General features: G+C 52.7%; 1 protein-coding gene across 8 annotated transcripts in view; it reads left to right on the forward strand.

The window, feature by feature from the left end:
• Positions 1-21,398, forward strand: part of MAMLD1 (mastermind like domain containing 1) — a 121,903-nt gene extending 100,505 nt beyond the window's left edge. For all 8 annotated transcript variants that reach the window (XM_038588534.1, XM_038588536.1, XM_038588533.1 and 5 more), the window contains 2 exons: positions 17,953-18,037; positions 19,205-21,398. In XM_038588534.1, coding sequence (XP_038444462.1) covers positions 17,953-18,037; positions 19,205-20,313 — 1,194 coding nt within the window. In that variant the 3' untranslated portion in view covers positions 20,314-21,398. The remainder of the gene's footprint in view (positions 1-17,952; positions 18,038-19,204) is intronic.
• The last annotated feature ends 890 nt before the right edge of the window (positions 21,399-22,288 follow it).

Raw genomic sequence — 22,288 nt, forward strand, 5'->3', positions numbered from 1 at the left:
TGGAGGTTGTCTAGTCCAATGACATCATTTTACAGATGAGGACACAAGGAAGCCCTAACGGGACAAAGCAGACCAATACCCTTTAGGAACAGAGATGCAAAGATCCTCAACAAAACCCTAGCAAGCCAAACCCAGTAACATATAAAACAGGATTATTGGGATGCCTGAGTGGCTCAGTATTTGAGTGTCTGCCTTCAGCTCAGGGCATGATCCCAGGGTCCTGGGATTGAGTCCCACATCGGGCTGCACACAGGGAGCCTGCTTCTCCCTCTGCCTGTGTCTCTGCCTCTCTCTCCATGTCTCTCATGAATAAATAAATAATTTTTTTTAAAAAGGATTATATACCATGACCAAGTGGCTCGATCCCCAGAATGCAAGGCTGATTCAACCTCTGAAAATCATTCAATGTAATGAACCATATTAACAGAAGAAAGAATGACAACAACAAGGACATCATCTCACCCGAAAAGGAAAGGGACTTTTTTGAGCTTAGAAAGTTAATAGCAAACCTGGGCTAAACCCAAGTCACCTGACTTCCAAGCCAGAGCTCTTCACAGTAGCGGGAGCAGGGATGGCAGGTGGAACTAGCCCCTTCCATGTGCATGTTCTGCACTCAGCCCATATCGAGGAATCTCCCCCTTGTCCTTCCCTCCTATTCTCACAACAGCCCCTGGCAGTGGGCACTGTTGTGACCCCTACTTTCTGCATGAGAACGCAGGCTTAGAGAGGCAACGGAACTTCCCTGAGTCTACCCAGCTGCCAAGCACAAGCAGGAGCTAGGGCTAGAGCCCAGGTCTCCTGTCTCCCCTGCCTGGCACTTTCCCTTGCCCTTCACTGATTGGTGCCATTGGACCAACCTGGTTCCATTAGTTCTCCGATCGTCTACTACCAAGCCAAGTAGATGGGCTTTTTGCTGTGAGTGGGTAGGAGTGTCCTCCAAATTCTCTGGGGGAAGATTCCCTCCCCTGTGCCAGTGTGTGACAACTCTCAGAGCTCAGGCTGTTGACTTACGCTGGTGTAATCTGGACCAAATGGCCATCTCTATATGCGAATGACTAGAACATATGGGCAAGGACCAGGGAAGCCAAAGGCCAGAAGGCTGGGAGGTGGAGACGAGTGGGGAAAAGAGAGGAATGAGACTGTTCCTTTGTTCCTGGAGAATCTAAGGGCCAGGCTGGCCTGGCTTTTGGCAGAACCCAGCCCAGTGAGAGCTCTTGCCACTGAGTCCTGGCTCTTCCTGGTAGGACAAGAAAAAGAAGGCAGACATTTCAGAGAGTCAGGGAGAGAGACACAGCAGGGCCAGAATGTAGTGAAGTGTGTCTTCTTTTTGGCCTCACATCTGGCCATCTCAGATGGAGATGTACTAAAAGGCCTAGTTGGCCAAGCTTCCTCTGGATACATTCACCATGGCCTCAAAAGCTGCTTGTCTTCAAAATGCATTTGGAGAGCCCCTACCCACCACCCCAGAGCCAGGCACTGAGGCTTTAGGCCATTTCCAGGGCTCAGGCCTGCAGGCTACGGGGACGAGGGTGTGCTGACTGTCAGCAGTGTACAGAGAAGGGCTTTCCCAGCACTGCTCTGCCTTTTTAACTCAGAAACACGGGGTGCCCTTTGCTCTTCCTCTCACTGAGAATCACACAGGGGTTGAAAGAGGTTGCTTTCGGATGGTCTACTCACTTCTCTTCCTCCCTGTGCCATCTGCCTTGCATATAGATATGTTTCCACCCGGCCACGCACCAATGCTGCATACTCTACCCGCCACTCTTCTCTTCTCCTGTCCTGGCATTTAGCCCAGGGAAAGTGGCTTCATTTGAGATAAAGGGCTTGCAAGAAGGTGCCCCAGACTGGGAACCAGGAGGGCTGAGTTCCAGTCTCCTCTGACTTGGGGCAAAGCCCAAGTAGGGAGTTAGTAGCAACAAGTGTTTCTCAGAAGGTGGCACTGCAGGGTGCCACTCCTAGAGACTGAGTCCCTGCAAAACAGTGGAGATAGGTGCTTTCTATGTGTCTCTCAGACTCTCTGACTGTCTGTCTTTAACTTGTTTGGCTGTCTTTTTTTTCCTCTGATTTTTTTATTGTGCTAAAATACACATGACATAAAAGTGGTAATTTTTAGTGTACAGCTCAGTGGGATTAAGTGCATTCACACTGTTGTGCAACCATCTCCACCACCCACCTCCAGAACTCTTTTTATTTTGCAAGACTGAAACTCTGTCCCCATTAAACAATAACTCTTCATGACACACTCCCCACAGTCCTTGGCAACCACTATATTTACCTGGCAGGAGAGATACCATGATCACCAAGGTGGTTTTCTCAGAGCAAGACTTATCCATTGCTTGGCAATCTTGAGCAAACCACAGACCTCTCCATCTCCAGAGAAGGGTGACTCACATAGGGGACCTCTCATTTCCTTTCAAGTTCTGGGGTAATAGGATGAAGAGTCAGCCCCAGGGAGACAGAATGGGTCAGAAAAAGACAGAAGATGAGGCTTTCAGTAAAGGGAAAGTAGAGAATGATGCCCGCCACCACAAAGATTTGAGAAGGAAAGAGACCAGCTAGGGAGTCATATGAGAAATTGGCGTCGTAGGAAAACATGAGTTCATTTGTAGTTAGAATACCTACTTACACATCCATGTGGACAAAATCTGGGAAAGGAATCCTGAGCCCTGGAAGTACTGGCATTCTTGCCAGAGCTCAGAGACCCGCCATCAGGCCAACCCTAAATGTCTTGTAGAGTGTGCTGTACTAGGTCCTTCTAGGCTTGACCCCACCCTAAACCTGTCTGGCTGGAGCATCCCAGAGAGCTGGGATTGGTAACAGAAAAGAAAATAAGATGAAAATTCCAAAGTGACTTTTTTCTTAACCTGTAACTGATGACTTTTTTATGAATTTGAGTTGTTCCATTGACATAGCACCATATTTTCTATTTACATGATTCCTGGTTTTTTTCTAATCATGGTCTTGAATCCATGTGACATGTACAGAGGAGCATATAAAGCATATGACAAGAAGACCCAACACCATGTACCCACCAGCCAGGTTAAGAAATGAAACATTCAAAATATCTTAGAAGCCTTCTATGTACTCTTCCCACTTCCCAAGAGATAACGACTCTCCTGACTTCCAAGAGCCAACTCTCGGATTGCACCCCAGGCCTCTTGGTGAGCTTCATGAGCCCTTTCTAGTCAATCAGGCAGTCACCAATCTCTTCAGGTAGTTACTGTCTGCACAGATTTCCACAGATGAGTTCTCCTGTTTTGTATTGCTCCTCATTAGTTTCAATTTTAGATGGGGACTTTGTCATTTTCTGATACATTTTACCATCTCTTGATTACAAGAGCAATCTTTGTAGGAAACTTAGAAAGAGCAGGCAAGTATAGAGAAAACACCAACTCCATGAGATGCTAAAATATATGAATGTATAATATATAAATAAGCCAGGAGCAACTACTGTTAACATGTTGCATACAGCACTTCATTATTTTTTGCTTTTTAAAGAAGATTTTATTTCTTTGAGACAGAGAGAGTGCATGTGCGAGCAGGGGGAGGGGCAGAGGGAGAGGGAGAGAAAGAATCCCAAGCAGGCTCCACGCCCAGCACGGAGATCCTGACCTGAGCCCAAATCAAGAGTCAGATGCTTAATCAACTGAGCCATCCAGGTGCCCCTCATTGGTTTTTCTATGCAGAAACATAAGTATTTGTATATCATGTTATTGGCATCCATCTGTGTATGTAGGTTTTTTTTTTTTATTGTGAAATACAGCATAGATGCAGAAAGGCAGGCAAGGCCTATATGTCCAGCTTAAAGTAGAAGTGTAAAGTGAAACCCTGTGTCACCACCGATTAGGCTGAGAAATAGAGTCTTGCCCCACTCCCCGAGTCAGCTGCCATGTGCCTCTTGTGATCCCAGCCTCTCCTCCCTGCAGAGACAACCACTCTCTTGATCCCAACGGAATCATTCTCTTGCGTTGCTATATAGTTCCATTGCTTGGGAATATACTCTAAAAAGGCAGTAGCTTCATTTTGAAGAACTGAACAGTGAGCACAAGCTCGATGCATAAGCAGCAAAGAGCCTTGGTGCCACTATTGGATGAAGGCTTCCAGAAGAGAAGCTGGGTGGTCCTGGTCATTGTCTGCCCCCAGCTCCCCTTTTAGGGAAGTCAGTGGCCCAGCGTATGGTGGACCTGGGCACCTATAAAGCCCATCACCATCAGGACGCCTGGCAGAGTCATGGGCATGGTACTGGATACCCAGAAGTAATATGGCAGGAGGGATTGGGCTGGTCTGTGTTCTGCTTTCAAGCTTGCCACAGCCTGCCTCCAATTCCTCCAGCCTCCAGGTGTAGGTCAACACAGGACACCTTTGTGGGGTGAACTTAGTGCCCTGAGCTGACCCAGGCAGCACAACCTAGAAGGTAGAGCAGGAATTCAGCAGCAGATGATCAAACCAGATCTCTGGCAGGGATGGGGAGAGGCAGATACTCATGGATAAAGAGTGGGGGAGGAGATTCAGGATCTACCCCACTAGGTTGGCCACCTCCGTCCTCTCCCACCCTCTTCCAGAGGTAACCTGAGCCTCTTATTCCTGAGCCCAATAAAGCTTTGGCCATCCAGGCCAAGCTACTTTTCCACCTTCCCCTCTGACACCTTGTGATTCAGTTTCCTCAGGCTGTGTAGACCATTCACCTTGGTTCTAGCTCTTCTTTAACTTGGGAAACTATTGTGCTGTTGTCCTCCCCCCCCACCCCGTCCTCCTTATCTTTGAGGGATTGTGTCTTTAAAAACAAAACCAAGCCCATACTACACTTTGAGTGGGGCTCTGGGAGGGAGCGGAGTTAGATGCTCGTGTTAAATCGGTTGTCTAAATCCGGAAGTCTCCAAAGGAAATCCTGCCGCTCCCTTCCTCGGTTGCCCGAATGTGATGGTGAGTTAGATGGCTCCTCTGGCACCCTGGGGCCTGTCAGCAGTGCTCACTGTAGCCAGCAGAGAGGCACTATAGGGGGAAGAATGTGGATATGCGTAAGCATAAGGGTTAGGCTTCAAACATTGCGTTGTTGGTATTTGTAATTATGAGCCTGGATTTGGGAGCTGGTCGGACCCACGTTTGGCTTCCAGCTCTACCCCTTACCTACTGTGTGACTTGGAGCAACTGGCTTTGTTTCTCTGAACCTTATTTTCCTCCCTATAAAGTAAGGAATAGTAATGGTACCCGTCTTTCAGAGTTGCCTTGGGAATGAAATGGGATTAAGTGAAACTGCAGCATGTAATTCAGTGCCTGGCACATTTGTACACATTCAGCACACAGTAGGCGTTACCATCACTGTCTTGATCATGAGACATGGAGGACATCAAGGGCTGGGTAAAGGGGAGGGCCTCAAAGCCATCTGGAATCCAGAGCCTCGGCAGCCAAGAGAGGCCTAGGGCACTAGTTGCTCTGACAGCTTCTGGAAGGTTTCTACGGTCTCATGATCAAGCAGTGCCATTGACCTCATCTTGCTCCTGGGATGATTCCCCGGGGCCCACCCAGCCAGACCAGCCACAGCTTTCCTAGCTCATCACCCAGCGTGACTGACAGCAGGCACTGCACTGGCCCCGCTACAAGAGCACCCCATAGGAAATGGCCAGCCCCAATATCAGAAGAGTATTGCAGACATCCTCTGAACCCAGCACTGTGGGAGATACCGAGGAGTATGCCTCTCTAGCCTCAGCGGTTACCGGGCCACCTGCCTACTCATTAGAATTCATGCTGCAGAAAGGATATTTATTCCTTCATTCCTTAATTGATGTATACATTATTGATTTTGCCTTCTTGTGTTCTCTCACCAAGGTAGCAGTTTACCAGTTGAACTTCATTCTGTGATTAAATCCCAAGTCTGGGAACTTGATTTGACTAAGTGAATTTGATTCGAGGCCCCATCAATTTTAGTCAGCTCTAGACTTTCAAACTTTGAAAAATTAAAGTTAGATTATATACATTTATAAAGGGAGAAAATCCAGAAAAGCTCAAACTCTCCCAGCTCCTGCATCCAGAGTCCAAGGACACTTTAACAAAATGCAAATTTCCAGGAAAGCTCCACCCAGTGGGTGGGATTGGCACTACCCTAGAGTTCTTGGAAGAATCTCTTCAGTGAACCCTAGCTCCCTCCCACCCTCTCTACCATATGGATCATAACAGAAATGCCCCAACTTGGAGTTCTCCTAATTTTAGGATACAGTTGTTGTGAAAAGAACACATGGATCACACAACAGCCAACCCAGCAGCCATTCCACCGCCGTGGAACCCTAGCGGCCTTCCAGATTCCTCTCACTGCTGGTCTGCTTATTATAATAGTGAAGGTTTCAGTTGGGCAATTTGATCAGGAAAAACCAGGGTGTGGGCTTTGAGGTTAGACAATATCTGGGCATCTACTAAGGAGTGACATTGGGCGAAGTGCTGCATACGTGGCAGAGGTGTTATGGGTAATGAAGACCCCCACTAGCTTAATCTTCAGAGAGTACATGCAACAGGAAGGCACTTGCATTAGTGTTCATCCAAGTAATCTTCATAACCCCTGCCATGCTACGAATAAAGTACAACCATGACCCCTCTTTTACAGATGAGCAAGTTGAGGCACAGAAAAGTTAGTAACTTCCTCACAATGACATGGCTGAGAAGTGGCAAGTCCGTGATTCCAGCCCAGACCTTCTCCCTCCACAGCCTGCATGCACTCTTAGCCACTATGCCAAAGAGCTCTGCTCTCCAGTACTGTAGCCAGCAATCCCACGTGGCTATTTAAATCAATTTAAATTGATTAAACATAAATAAAATTAAGAATTCGGTTTTCCATTTGCACTAGCCACATTTCAAGTGCTCGTCTGCCACATGTGGCCAGTGGCTACTATACTGGACAGCGTAGGTATAGAGCATTCTTTTCTTGCTGGGAGGATGATTCAACACTATCTCAGAAAGTTCTGTTGGACCATGCTGTTTATAGAGCTTCTGTGATTTTATTCCTTACAACATCCTAGACTTGAGTTGTATAGCTTTCTTGTATTTCTATTAATAGACACATGGTTGTGATATATTGAAATCCCTTTTGCACTTGGCCAAGTAGGAAAACGGCAAGCAAAAAGCCAAGAAGTCTAACTCACATCACATTTTTCCTTTTTTCCCAAAGCATTACTTCAAATTTATAAAATTGTCTCCTGTCACTTGTTTGACATGCAGGGGCATTCACTGATTTGCCCAAAGATTCAGCTTCTTCCACAGCTCTGCCTTGACCTCTTTGGGCTTATCTGGATAACATTTAGCACCCTAGTACATTCATTTCACCAGTGACTTGAACAACTGGAGCTGGCTTCTGAAGTCGGCTCAGCCCTGAAGGACCCGAGGCTTAGAGAGTCTCTGGCATATGTGCCAAGACTCCAGCTCCTTCTCTTGAGCTTTCTCTGCTCACCTCTGTTACATGGTTAGCAAAGGCCAGAAAAAGGAAAGAAAGGAGTTCAAGACTCATTGCCTTAACTCCTGGATGATTCGGTCTAGAACTCTGCAAGGCTCCAGAAGTTGGTAGAATTATAGAACACAACTAGAACCTTGTGAATACACATAGAGCTCCATCTGAATCTTCTGGTGTGGAAGACTGGACCAATATCTAATCTAGTCCATCATTTATAGAGTTAGAACAACCATCCATATCTTGCAAAGCAGCCGAGTGTCTATGGGAATTAGTCATAACCTTCGCTTCGTGCCCCAGAGCCCATTTGAACTATAGTGATGTCACAGAATAGCCAATAAGGTGGAGTTACTCCAGTGTCAATGAAAGAGGACACCTTGGACTCTCCTCTTTACATGCGGAAAAGGATCCTCTGTACTTCCAAGCCCAGGAGTTGCTTGGGTCTTGGCCACTCTATAAATCAGATGCAGGTCTGTACCACTCACCACTGTGTGTCCTGGGTAAACCTCTCTACTTCCTTGTTAGCTGATGTTATTTTTACGGTGTGGTTATGATCCCACTCTGTTCTATCGATGGGTTTTATTAACACAACAGTGTTGAAAAAGGCTGAATAGATGTGCTTATTAAATGAGAGGTAAGGCTCCATTTATCATTAACGTTCATCCCAGAAAGAGGCCAGCACGGTCCTCACCAGATTACCATCTCCCAAGAGCCTGGGACATCACACCAAGCTCCTAACAGAGTAAGGTCAGTTGAATTCTCTGAGTATCTTCTGAGCCCCTTGCCTGTGCCAGGCACTGTCTGGGCACTAGAGGGATTCAGAGATGATTAAGACCTGGCCCAGCATGGGTGTTCAGTCAGCCACAGATGCAGGGCCAAAGGAGACGCAGAGTTTCCAGAGTAGAGGAGCTGGATCTATACTGGATATGCAGAAGGATATGCAGAAGTCCCAGAGTGAAAACTTGAATAAAGGGTATTCTAGGCTAAGTGAATCAAGGGGCACCAGCTCAGAGGGCTGGACACACATGGCAGCCTGTCTGGAGAGCTCTGTTGGGCTCAAAGGAGACTGGCATGACTGGAGGACAGAGCACATGACACAATGGAACATGAAACCTGGTTCTTAGGGCTGCCGAGAGGACAGGAGGCCAAGGTCATGGACAGCCCTAAGAGCAGAATTTAGCAGGATGTGCTTGCATTCCTAGGCAGCTACAAACCATTGGAGGATTCTCCAGGAGGAAGGACCCTTGGCCAACCTCAGTCCAGCAAGCTCTCTGGCAATCATGGAAAGCCCAGGATCCAGAGAACTGGGTGGATGGGAGTTCTGTGAAATTAGGCATGAATACTACCAGACACCATCCATGCCATGGCCTACTTCTACAAAATTTGTAGTCACATGGAACCAGGCAGTCTAAGAGCTAATGACCATGCCCACCAATAATTGTTCATTGACTTGCTTTTCTGAGATTTTCAGTGATTTCAAAGAAAGAGATGGGTTGACTTTACATTTGAAAACCTCAAGGAGTTGAAATGTCCCTGGCAGTCTCTTCTTTGAAAGTAGGGCCTCATATTTATTGGGTGTGTGATAAACAAGGGCTTTTTTATTTCCCTCACCTTAAATAAAACCGAGAAGATGCATGAGCATCAGTTATAAAGCTCCTAGTCAGTCAGAGTCAAGATTAAATCTCATCTATTTTATTTATTTCGTTTTTCAACTGGGGATTGCATTGGCTCGCCAAGTGCTGTTCCCAGTCTACTCCCCTTAATAGCTTGAATGAGTGGCTCTGGGCCCACTCCCAATCGCTGCTCAAATAGAAGTGCCCACACTGTTGGGGCATCTTCTGCCCCTGGTAATGTCCATGTGCCATCTGCAGATTTTTCTGCCTGATGAACCACTGAGGCACTGCAATCATACTGTTAATGCTGATGGGGGGGGATCCTGTTTCTTGACCCATCACTAATACCCTACAAGTCACATGAAGCTACCAGGGATTCCTGAGCAAAAGCTTAAAATGCTTCAGCTCCCTACAAATAAGCCCTATTCATGGCTTTGAGGTTGTGTCATCACGGAGTGGGCTGGCAAGCAGAACTCTAGTAGTATTTGCATTTGGGGATCGTAAAAACTCTAAAAACTCTAGTGTGGCTATCAGATAGCATCTAAAATGATCAAGGAGCCGGGAATGCAGGCACGAAGAATTGTCAATTGTAGAAAGCAACGTTTCTGCTCACGTCCTGGATGAGCTTTCTCCAAGGACAGACGAGGAAGCTGTAGGTGGCCAGTGGGCTCAGCTCTGTAGGAATGAACCACCCCAAGAGGAAGGGCACTGGGCCCCCGTGCAGTCACTATACCGTCCGACAGTATCTTTTCCTGCGTTGAGTTGACTTGCTAGGGATATTTTGTGGTTTTTTTCTGCTTTTGTATCTGTGTGGAGGCTGGGTGTACTCTCTGAAGCTCCCCGGGTAGATAGATTGTCTTCCCAATCCCCTCTTTAAGAATTTGTAATTTGTTCTTAAGAATTTGTCTGGAACCCCCCTTGGAACACTTTGCCTAAACTTTTCTAAATGGTGTGTCTCAATGGTTTCTACGTTTCAGGACTCGTTTTGTGATCTGGTAAGTTCCTGACTCAACACACACATACACCGTGGCAAACCATGTGTGGGGCGGGGGAACTGGGCAAACCTCAAGTTTGCATCCTGCTCTGTTACTAACTAGCTGTGTGACTTTGGGCAACTTAGCTAACCTCTCCGGGCCTCAGTGTCTTCATTTGTAAAATATGGACAATAATAGCTTCTGCCTCATAGTCAGCTGCATAAAGAACTGACGGAGACCAAATGTTGAAAGCACTTGGGTCAGCACCTGGCGCAGAGCAAATGCTCCATAAATTCAGTGGTGGCGATTTTTACTGCTATTTCGGATGGGACATCCAAATATCTGCTGGCCTGTCATCCATTGCAGGGACGTGTGCGCAGGAGGTCCTTAGTAAGTGTTTATTGCAATGAACTGAATTGATTCCAGCCGTTTAGCTTAGTTTGGGGGAGAAAGATTTCCCTTTCTACTGGGATGATAGGAGACGTGGATGATGACTCGCAACCCTGGTGTTACAGCATGAGAGGGAGGAGGCCATGGCCTGTAGGAGGAAGAGCCCACGGAGGCAGGCTGCCCCCTGGTCCTTTCGGACACCACTATTGCCAAGCGCTTGGTGTGTCTGTCAGGATGTGAGGGCTAGGTCAGCAGCTCATTTGAGTCTTAAAATTTTCTCTGACATGGTTATCAAGTGTGAGGTCTCTAAATTGCCTTTGGCTGAAAGAATTGGGTCCTATGTTCAATTTTGGAAGAATCCCTGTCATCTAAAACATGATGGCAAGGAAATCCCCCCCACCCAACCCCCACCGTGAGTCCGAAAGCCTTGGGGCCCTGGTAAGGTAAAGTGCAGTGAGGGCTGCGGTTCAGGACTCGTCTGTCATGGGATTTACACTTGACTGTTTGGTTGTGCACTCACCATTTGGTTTTGCAGATTCCTCAGCATTTCTACACACACAAACCTCCAAACCGGTTTAGAACTGTGTGCTCTGTTGGGCTCTGGGAGGGGGGCGGGGAGGGGAAGGGGAGGGATCGGGATTGGTCGAGGTCATTGCCGATGAACCAGCTATCTGACCTAGCTTCCTTCCCGTTTCCAACGAGACAATGACTGATCAGGGCACAGGATCCCTAACTGAGATCCATGGATCTCATGGATGGGTATTAAGTGTCCAGGAAAATCCCTGAAATTATATGTAAAATGTTGGTGGGCTGGGAAAGGGGAACCACCCCGGGGAGTGCTTTTTTCTGTGGAGAGAGACCGTAGCTTTTATTCTCAAAGAAGTCCGTGACCCAAGACAATTAAGACCACAAAGCTGTTTGTTTTCGTTGCCCCAGACCACTTGGTGTGTATAACCACAACACCCAAACGACCCCGCTAGGCAGGCGGTCATGGCAGTGACAAGATCAGTCAGAAGCATTGTGTGGCCAAGCAGCTGATGGATTGTTCAATCGGTTGTTGTAGACTCATGTAGACAAAGCCTGCAAGCTTGGGGAAGCCAGGCACCCCCAGGTCAGCCTCGGGCGACAGCCCCCATCCTGCCAGGCCCTGGGGAGTGAGTCCTTCCTGCCCAGCAGCTCCTTTGCTCATGAGCTGGCCCGAGTCACCTCCTCGCACAGCACCTCAGAGGCAGCGCCCTGGGGCGGCTGGGATCCGAAGGCCTGGAGGCAGGTGCCTGCTCCACTACTGCCTAGCTGCGACGCTGTAGGTAAGTCACTTCCCCTGAGCCTCGCTTTCTCATCTGTCAACCGGGACGCAGTCCCCTGCTCAGCCTGCCCGCCTGCCTCACAGGGTTGTTGGGAGGAACACAGGAGGTGACAGCCCATAAAGCTCTGTACACCTAGGAGGGCTCTCTAGTGCTTTCTCTACTGTGTCCCGGCCAGTCTTTGGCAAAGAGACCACCCAAGCAAGCTGAGTGCTGCAGGCGCCCCGAGCCTCACCTCCAGGGAAATGAGTGGGGGGTTGGGCCGGGTGCGATTGCTCCCTCCCTGAGGTAAGCCTTCCAGCACCCTGGTTCCTTCCCTGCCTGTGTGTCCCTGCAGCCAGACTGTGAGCCCAAGGGGGGCAGGGGCTGTGCTTCTGCACCTCCGGATCCCCCCTCCCCCAGTAGCTGCCTTCTCTGTACCCGGCGGGTGCTCGGGAACCACCTCTCCGGCCAGCTCCACTGCGGACTCTGCACCCCCAGTGTGTTCTCTGACCCCACCCAAGAAGTGTTCGCCCTAGAGGTGGGAAGCTGGATCACCCCACTGGAGGACTGGCAGCGGGAGGAGAGAGGGCAGAAGGAAGCCCCGTCAAGCCTGTCCATGATAGCCATGACTTTGGCTCATCCCCCAGTCTAGAAGGAACGGCTTGACTTGCCCCGGAGAGTCACGTTAGTGGGCATGGGAACAAGAGGGTGGACGCCAGCCAGAGTGGGCCTTCGTGGTGAGCACCGTTTGGATCGTGGAGTTGTTGCTCTGCTGCAAGAAATATGAGTGTGCACAGGATGCCTGCCCTGTCTGCAGGAAAACCAAAACAAACAAAAAAAAAAACTGGAGAAATGAGCATTTGCTAAGTGATAGTGATCAGAAGATGGTCATCAAGCTGAAAGGGCCTCTGGGATTCTGGCCTTTAATGGAAATTCTGCTCCGGTATGGACAGCCTTGTTTGCCTTAGGCGGCCAGGCACAGCCGGGAAGAACGAGCAGTGCCTTCTGCTCAAGGTCTATTGATTCCTCTCTCCTTTCCCCTTTCCTTGCTGTGCTCTCAGAGTCACGATGCTCTTCAGCTGTTCACTCTTCGGCTGAAACCTGAGAAATCGGGTCCGGCACAAAGCTCCCAGGGAACCGGAATTAGCAAAAAACGGATGGGGACATGTGGTCCGCTCGGGGTGTTGTCGTGTCCCACCCTCGTCTTCCCTGCCTGGCCCTCTCCTCACAAGTCACACGTTGACTAGCTCACTTCCCATTAGCATCCCCTACCTTATTGCATCTCTTCCCCAGGCCACACCTTCAGGCCGGCCCTGGACGGGGGCCAGGCAGATGCTTGGCCCTCAAATCTTGCCAAAGAGGCTTTGGAAGCTGGGCCCTCCTTGGGGGCTCTGGGGGCCATGGTGACTCAGGAAGCCCAGACTCAGTGTGAGACGGGGGACGCAGGCACCACGTGGGAAAGAAGAAAGGCGAGCTGCAAAGACATTTGTTTCCTCGGCCCCCGGGATCGTTCCCAGCATTTAGACCAAGCCCTTCCGGGATCGGGCTGCCCTGAAAGCACCAAGACACGGGAGGAGTGAGGATAGAGTTCACGCAGTTGGAGATCAAGTAGAAAGAAAATGGAGAGTAAAACAGCTGACCTCCAGCTCTCTGCTGTTTGCTGTTGATGGCATCGACTTTGTGAAGCCCCAGCTACAGCCGCAGACTGGCCCAGAGCCGAGGGCAGCACCACCTCTGTGGGGGAGGTCCCTGGGCCCAGGGACCGAAGGGGCCCAGAAAGACCTCTTGATCCTTTCACCCTGTTGTGATTTTCTTTAGAAAATGTGTCACCATCTCAAGTGGTCTTCTTGGATAATTTCCCCTCCACTGTAAGCTCCACAAGAGTGAGAAGCCCAGTGCTATCCCATGAGAAACTTGTGTCCACTGGCTGACAGAAGGACTTACGGGGCTGCTAAGGAAACCTAATCTGCCCATCCGGTATTTGAGCAGGTTCATTCTAGGGGCTCCAGAGCCACTGCAACCCCATCTCAGTAGGTACACTCCCGGCCCAGGAAGGCCATTGAGCAGAGGCAACCTAAAAAGGCCATATCTTGGCTTCAGCGGTCTACAGAGAGGAGAGGTGGTTTGATGGAACACTCCTCAATCCCATCATTCTGGAGGCCTTCTGGAGAAACTGAGTCACAGGCTCTGAGAGTTGGGAGGGACCAGGAAACAAGGAAGCTCACCTGTCATTCACTGTAGGAAGCACCCATGGCTTCCAAAGGACACTTGTGGAGAATTGTAGCCCCAGAGCATCAGCACCTCCCCCCCAAACAGGGCTCCCAGGGGAAGTGTCTGTACTGCCTTCATCCTTAGGCTACCACCAGCCAGAGCCCCTGGGCCTCAGGTGTCCCCATCCATATGGATGTGAGAGCCCCCAGAATTCTCATTTTGATTTCACGGTCTCTGGTGAGAACGCTGTCATTTCAAAGGCTAAAGTCAGAAAGGTGGGTAAATCGAACTTCCAGAAACTACAGAAGAAGGTGCTTCTTGGAGTAGAGTGATAGGGGAAGGAGCATACACAGTAGAGCTCATTAACCTTTGAACCTTTAAGGTGGCTGAGTGCCTTCTTCTGGATGGCAGGCTGTCCCCACTCAAGTGGGGACACTCGAGTGGGGGGCGGGTGGGCTTGGAAAGGAGGCCGGGTTACCCTAGTTACATAAGGGTAGAAAACAAGCTCCCTCTCCTCCTCCCCTCCCCCGCACTCCTTCCCACCCTCCTTGTGCTGTATGAAACAAGGCTTTGGATCCATTCCCTGCCATCCCTAGGAGCTGTTCCTTTGGAATCCCCTTCTGAGTCAGAATGCTCTCCTCCTGAGGGTCATGGGGGAAATAACTTCAGTCTGAATCTGGCAGAAATCCAGGAACCCTTTGTAGGCTTCTGTGCGTGAGTCCTGCCGGTCATCTGCCCCTGCGCTCATCTCCCACCTCCCATCCAATTAGAGCCCCTCTGCTTGATTAAGTGGTTGAATCTGTAAGGAGACCCTTCTCCCCCTGCAGTGGAGAGGAAGCATCCAGGGGATCCACGGGGGCTTACAGGGGGCACTGGCCTGTGGTGGCTGAGGGTGCAGCCAGCACAGCATCCGCCCTGGCCTGCTGGTGGGGGGGTGGGAGGTTACCATGTGAGGCTCAGATGTGTCAGGGGGCAGTGGGGGGCGGTGGGCAGGCCTAGCACACCCAGATGAAGCGCTAGCCCTTCCACGAGCTCCCAGAGTTGGGCGAGGGCTTTGCAGCTGCCCGGGCATCAGCATGAAGCTTCTAGAAAGGCAGCCCCAGAACATCCAGGGTCGCTGTCCTGCCTGAGGCCTGTCTGTGAATGTGGCAGCTTGGCCCTGCAAGGACTGGGAGGAGGGGGTGACAGGGAAGAAGCGGGGCCCCAGCCCTGCAGCAGTGACCACCATGGGAGCAGCCCCCCCAGGCTCACACAGCACTCAGGTGACGCTGCGCTGTTGCTGTCGATGTCACCCAGCACAATGGGACCGAGCGCCATGACAACCGCAGCCCTAGAGAAATGAGTCATTTGATGCCCTGCTCCCTGACCATGCTTCTGAAAAGCCACAGGTTGCCTGGGCCATCCTTTACAAGCGCCCATCACGAAGCAGCGACTTCGGCCATCACTTCCTCCTGGTCACCGAAAACATTTGTCATTTCCTGTTTGCTCCATTTTCCAGCGATTCTAATTGTCAGTGTCAAAAGGCAACAACTGTTTTCTTGGGGCTTATCTTTGGAGCACATTGATTCAGAACAAAGGATGGGGGCCTCAGTCTGCAAAACAAAGGAAGCAGCCTCCTGGGGAGGCCTCCTCTGCCAGGGCTGAGGACAGCGGAGCAGAGAGGGCTGCAGAGCCTCTGGGCGCCCCAGCCCAGTGAAGGGGCTCCTGCCTGGTGGCCGTGGCCCAGGATGCCGGAGGCCCAGCGCAGCCCCGGGGGGCAACGTGCTGTCTGAACTTGGGAGTGGCTGCGGCCGTCCCACTGACCAGCGTTTCCCATCAACTCGGGAAGCTCCGGATTCTGTGCTTCCTTGGATGAACACCGGCCAACAGCCCCTGGTCCCCGTAACTCTGCACTGTTTGAGAAGCGCTCTCTTTCATCTGGCCAGCACCACCCAGTTCCTCCACCCTTTGACCCCTGCCCCAGCCCAGCCTTCCCTTTGATTTCCCCGTGCCCTTGCGGGGTCTCTCCTCCCTACCGCCTCCCCTTTGGACTCCTCCGCCCTGCCCTGCCCTGCTTTTTCTCCGGTTGTGCCCTGTAGCCTCCACTTGACCCCTGCCCCCGACTCCCGGCCCTTGCACGACTGCATTGTTGCTGTTGGCCCAGCCAGCCACAGGAGCCCGTCCCCAGAAGCAGCTGGTCCCCAGGAGCAGGGGGCTGAAGAGGCTAGAGAGGCCGGGGCCCTGAGTCTGCAGTTGGGAGACGTTGTACTTCCTAGCTGGGTCCCTTCCAGCATGTCATTCAACCTCTTTGAGCCTCAGCTGTCACAGCAGTAAGCCAGGGCCCTTGAGCTTCTGCCCCGATCCCCAGGGGCTGGTATAAGGGCCGAAGGGCAGAAGAGAAGTCAAAGGGCTGCCCCAGAGTGAAAGCCCGCCTGTCCCCACTGTCACAGGCAGAGCCTAGCTTCTGTGTCCCATTTCCTGCCTCAAGTGGTCGTGTGACTGCCCCCCGCCACGGTCCTCAGTGGCCAGATCCCTAACTGGCATGACATAGCTGTGCCGACTGCGAAGATGATGGGAAAGGACAGGGTGCGGGCAGTTCAGTACAGTGAGCATGCCTGGGCTGGCCCTGGGCCCCCAAGCTCCAGCAGGAAGAGGGAGGGCAGCTCCCCACCACCCCAGGTATGGCCGGTCCCAGCACAGGGGAGCAAGGGCCCAGACAGGAAGCAGGTTAAGGATGGGACGGTGCAATGGCTTCTGGTGTAGTCTGTCCTCTGCCTTTGGCAGGAATAGAGGCCGGGAACTGCCACCAGGCCTGGGAGCCCAGCACTGTCCCAGATGCCAGTCCTCCACTTGCCTGGCCCACCCCAGCCCCACTGGGGGCAGGAAAGCAGGCCCTGCCTGGCAGCCCATGTTATAGATCAGGTCCTCCAGCATCTTGGGCCCATGGGGCGGTGGGGGGAATGCAGCTCAACAAGGGGCCTAAGGGATGGGGGGGTCCTCCCATAGGGAGCTGCCTTGGTTGTCAGCACACTATGCAGTGGGCTTCCCGAGAAGGGGACAGAGATGGCAGTGGGTGAGCACCGCAGCGGGAATGAGACCGGGGTCCTGGTCACAGCCTGAGGCTGTCCCCTCCTGGCTGAGGGTCTCGGGGCCAGCGGAGCCTCCGGGTCCTCCCCTGGGCCTCTGCCGGCTGTGTCCTCCAGCCACTCCCGGACTCCGTGCTGGCTCCTCCCCCAGCCCACTGGCTGCCCCCACGATGGAGACAGGAAGCTCGTCCCGATTGCCCCTGCGACAGGCAGGCAGGAGAATGGAGGGAAGTTGGCAGTGGGTGGCTACTCTGGGGGGCAGACAATGCGTTTATCTGACCGTGTGATCGTCCTGCCGTTAATGCCAGGACCACCCAGAACAAGCCTGGGCCCTTTCCCTGTGACAGCCCCACAGAGGCTGGGCTCCCACCACCACGTAGCCCAGGGTCTGCACTGCCCCAGCCACGGCATCCCTGGTTTGCTCAGCCATTCGTGGTCTGGGTCGTTCCGGGGCCGAGCCCTATCCCTCTCACTTAGTGTCCTCGGAATGCAGCCAGTTCCTCTGGGTCTCCCTGAGACTGGCGTGCCCGGACTCTGGCCAGCACTGTAGACATGGTCTGGCCAAGGCAGAGGAGTGCAGGACTGTCACCTCCCTCCTTCTACATACTCTGCTTCTATTAATGCAGCCTAATGTTACATTTGCTCTTTTGGTGACACATCTCACTGCTGACCCATCCTGAGCAGAAGGACATCCAAAATGCCTGAACCTTTTCTCTGTGTGCTCTTGCTGTTAAGCTCTGTCTCTCCTGCCCCATCCTATGCTGTCGCAGTTGATTTTTTAACCCAGGTGCAGAATCTTACTTTTGTTTATACCTGTGGAATTTTGCTCGGGAGGGCGGGGCATGCATGCAAGTGTGTGTTGATGTGTTCACTCATGCTTTCTGCTACACCAAAGCCAAGTCCTGGGCCCCCACGCAGCAATCCCAAGGCCGACTTTCTTGGTAGCCACTATCTAACACGTCTTTCTCATCTTCCGTTTAGCAAGAGAAGCAGAGATCAGGTCTTATGGCAATGACCCCTGAACAGCGGAGTGCGTATATTGCCCAACAGATGAGTCAATTTCAAGGTAAGCTATTAAGGTCATTGCTTTTAAAGGGGCAGGCCAGGGGCTGTCGGGGGGCAGTCGGCTCAGTTCAACAGTACACTGAAAGCTTCGGTCGGATCCCAACTGAAAGCCGGCTTTTAATGACTCTAAAGTCACTGCTTGATTCGAGAGATTGAACTGAGTCCAGCCCCTCAAAGCAGTTACCCTCAAAAGGAGAAAGGCACACACCTTCATGGTTCTCAGCGGGTCCGCCCCACCTCCCCAGCCGCCGCTGACTGACCTTCCATTCGAAAAGTGCCCGAGCCGTCTCTCAGGTGTGGGTAGTGGAACAGGGGTTGGGGACCCTCTTCCTCCAAGAGTCTGCAGCAGGGGCCCCCAGAGCCTCCCCAGGTAGCAGGGGTCCCTATGCCACCCTCCACCGAGGCAGCTCTGAATGTAGTAAACACAGATGGGCTGGGGATAGAGCAGTTAACAAAAATGTCAGGCCCAGCCCCCACTTCATGGAGCTTCCAGACTAGCCAGGGACAGTTGTGTTAAGCAGTCCCTCCCAGCCAGTGGAGTGACACTGGGCCAGGCCAAGAGTGCTCTAGCGCAGGGCTCTGGGGAGGCTGCTTGCCCTCCAGCGAGCTCTCAGCATCTTCATTTTAGCCCAGTGCCACCTCCATTCTCCTGCAAAAACCCCTGCTCCTTTGGGCCTGACGCCAGCTGAATGTCCCACCTGCCCGAGCTGGAGTGGCACATAGGGCCTGCTTTGGCTGCAGTAACAGGATAGACAAGTTCCAGGAAGGCCAGCGGCAGGGAGTGGACATCCGTCAAGGCGTGTGCAGTGCCAGGCCTGCGGACAGAGTACCAAATATAAAAACGGACCCAGACCCTGGCCTTACAGAGCTTACCATCTACCTGAAAACTCAGACCAATAAGCTGGCAGTTTCAGGATAGTGTGATCTTCTCTTGGTGCGTGTGTTTGGGGGCGAGCTGGGGCACAGACCCGGGGAGTCTGGGAGGGCTGCCCAGAAGAACCACAGTCCCAGTGGCGGAAGGGGGGGAAGAAGGGCAGTTTCGAAGAGTCGAGGAGCCAAGGGCAGAAGGCAGGAGGCTGGAGCGGAGCCAGGAGCTCCCTGCCAGCAGCTGTGGCCCACGTTGAGGGTGACTGTGGCACTGACCCCCCCCAATTCTTTCTTTCTGTAGCCGTCCAAGAACAAGTCACCTCCAAGTGTAGCCAGACCAAGGCAAGCCCCCCATCCAGTCAGCCCATGATGCCACCCAGAGGTGGGCTCCTTCCGAAAAACCTGAGTCCAACAATGATCCCACCCACTAGGCACCAGAGCCGTGAGGGCAGGGGCCTGGCCTCACCGACTCCGGGCAAGCAGCAAGAAATTTTCCACTGCAGCCCCCCGTTTCCCATACCCTCACACGCAGGCCAGAACCCCCTGGGCGGCCTCGGCCCCGGCTGCCGCCGGCTGCAGATTCCCAAGGCCTCCCCCTCAGAAGCACCCCTGCCTGGGTTCTGCCCCAGACCCCCGGGCAGCCAGTCCCCGAGTCCCCACCAGCTCAGACAGCCCCGTGTGCCAAGAATGCCCGCAGCGCTTAACAGGGGGCCTCCCCTGGGCCATGTAGATGATAGCGACCCGCAGCACTTTGAGAGCAACTCTGTCTTGGCCCAGGCACCCACTAGACTCCCCCTGGTAGCCCCCGCATTTCCATCGCAGGCAGGTGGGCCCCCCAATCAGGTGGCCCCAGGAGGCAGGCCCGGCCAGAAGGTGAATGCTGCTCTGCTCAACCCCTGCTTCGGCCTGCTGGGCAACCAGAGCCCCTGCCAGAGCCCTGTGCGGGGTCCCGTGCCTGTGCTCAGTGCCACCAAGTCCCCCCAGCAGGGCCTGGCCAGCTTTGCTCCCCTGAGTCCCATACAGGGCATCGAGCCGCCCAGCTATGTGGTCGCCGCTGCCGCCGCTGCCGCTGCCACCGCCTTTGCCATTGCCGCCAGCCAGTCCCCAGGTCCCCTTGGCAGAATGGGTGCCCCTCCTGAGCTGCCACCCTACGGCTTTTTGCCCCCGCCCCAGCCCCCCCTCGATGGCCTGATCTCACCCCCGGACTGCAGTGAAGCGGATTTCATCGAAGATCTCTTGAAAGGCCCCAGCGTGAGCCTAGAGGGAGGCTGGGTGTGCAACCTGAGGCTGATCGATGACATTCTGGAAGAGCACGCCGCTGCCACTGAGGCCGGCGCCGCCGAGGCCGCCGCCCGGAGCCCGGGGGGACTTGAAGTGCCCGCAGAAACCCCCGCGTCCACGCCGCCTTAGGCCGGGCGCGGAGCCTCTGCAAATTCACAACCCGCCACACGCCCTTTCCTCATCGCAGCCCGCGTGGCATCCGCCTGTGCTCATCCCTCTCTCTACCTGTGACAAAATGGAAAGCTGGTGATTTTTCAAGCTACCTGTACATATTTGAAAATTTTGTAAATGGTTTTCCTAAACGTTAATGACAGAAGTATTTATACTTCATTTTGTGACTTTGTAAATAAAGTGACGGCTTTTGTTTCAGTAGAGTTGTGTTTATTATGCATTGTTTGTGTTTATTATACATTGTTGCAAATAATGCAGGCTGTGTTCTCTGGTCCAGCTCCCTTGTTAAGCTCAGCGCTACCTTCGAAGCCAGGTGGTTGAGTCCGCTTGTGGTTTTGATGCAGTGAGAAGTGGATGTGATCAAGAGGCGGTGTCCAAAGTGACAAACGCCAAATAGAAAACCCTTGGCCAATTATTGCTATTTTCTCTAAAAATTCTATCGTCTTGTGTGATTCTTAAACTCTTTAGCAAGCCTGTCAAGTCTCCGCTGGCTCTTAACTGATGCGTATATTAGGGCAAGCTTTACAAGTGCCCCTCGGAGGAAATTTGTCCCGAGCCTAAGAGTTCTGCAGATTTGGGAGGCGTGTAGAGGGGGCCTGTGAGCTGAACACGGGCCGCTGTCCACCTTGAGGATCCAGAGCGTCCTCCCTTTATCATTCAGACAGAGAACCCCCCAGGCTCGCACTTCTGCAGTGGCACTTTGCAGGGCGGAGGTGAGATGCTCCTGGTTTAAAGCCTCTCAGTATTTGTTTTCATGTAAGGTCTGTGGTTGGGGGGTGGGTGGGGGGGAGTCTGTAAACATTAATAGTTGACTTGGGCTTTGTCTTTGATGGTTTTTATCTGCAATTATTGTCATGTATATTTAAGTGTCTGTTATAGAAAACCCACACCCACTGTCCTGTAAACTTTTCCTCAGTGCCCAGACTTGTGTAATCACGTTTTAATTGCCACCTCGTATTTCGCCTCTATATTTGAAATCTGGCGTCTGTTTCAAGCCAGCGCGTTTTTTCTTTGTACTGTAATAAACGGCCAGGAGAAAAGTGCCTGTATGTTTTCATTTATCAGGGGGGCATTCGTTGCTTACGAACCCGTGTCAGCTAAGTCTACTGGTTGGTGTCTCTGGTTCTTTCAAGAGGCCACCTGGTGTCCTGTGCATCGGGAAGATGACTCACGGAGGGCCAAGGGGTAAGAAGTGTGTGAGGTGTGAACTGCCCTGGGCTCTCAGCACAGCAGGGAAGCACGTCATTTTTTTAACCCTGTCCCTTCATTTTACAGAGAAGGAACCAGAGGCTGCTGAAGTCACTGCACTGGTGGCAGGGGGCAGGGGGCAGGGGGCGAGTTGCACCACCAATGCAGACTCTAGGCATCCCATCCTCTTTCCACTGACAGAGTGACAGACCCAATGAAAGATCCCTATCACTCCCATGTAAGGGACACCCATACGGGGCGGGGGGCGGGGTGGGGGGCGCTGGGGCAGGCGGCACGTCAGCTGCAGGGGAGACTCAAGTCCTGTCGATTCGCCACGGCGGCCCGGGAGAGGAGGGACTAGCCGCCTCCCCTCCACCTCCTGTGCCAAAGCCCAGGCTTTACCCAACTCGATTCGTCCTGAGGGCGGAGCGGGAGGGGCGCCGAGGGCCTGGGGTGCCAGGGGCGCCAGGGGCGCGGAGCTCCGCTTCAGGTCCAGGACCGCAGTGCGAGGGGCGTGGCCGCCGCGGTTTCCCCGCCCCCTACGACCCCGCCCCTTCCGGAGCCCCGCCTCCTGGAGTCTCGGCGCGGCCCCAGCCCTGGGCCCTACCGTCCCCGCCAGGTGATTGCGCTTTCAACCAACGGGGGCTCGTGTGACTGCACCCTCGGGCCGCCCCCTCACAGCAACAGCGTGGCTTCCACGGAGCTTCATGGGGAAGCTCATTCAGAAGGGGTCCCGAAGAGGCCG

This window comes from Canis lupus, chromosome X (assembly GCF_011100685.1).
Source record: "Canis lupus familiaris isolate Mischka breed German Shepherd chromosome X, alternate assembly UU_Cfam_GSD_1.0, whole genome shotgun sequence".
Taxonomy (NCBI): Eukaryota; Metazoa; Chordata; class Mammalia; order Carnivora; family Canidae; genus Canis; species Canis lupus.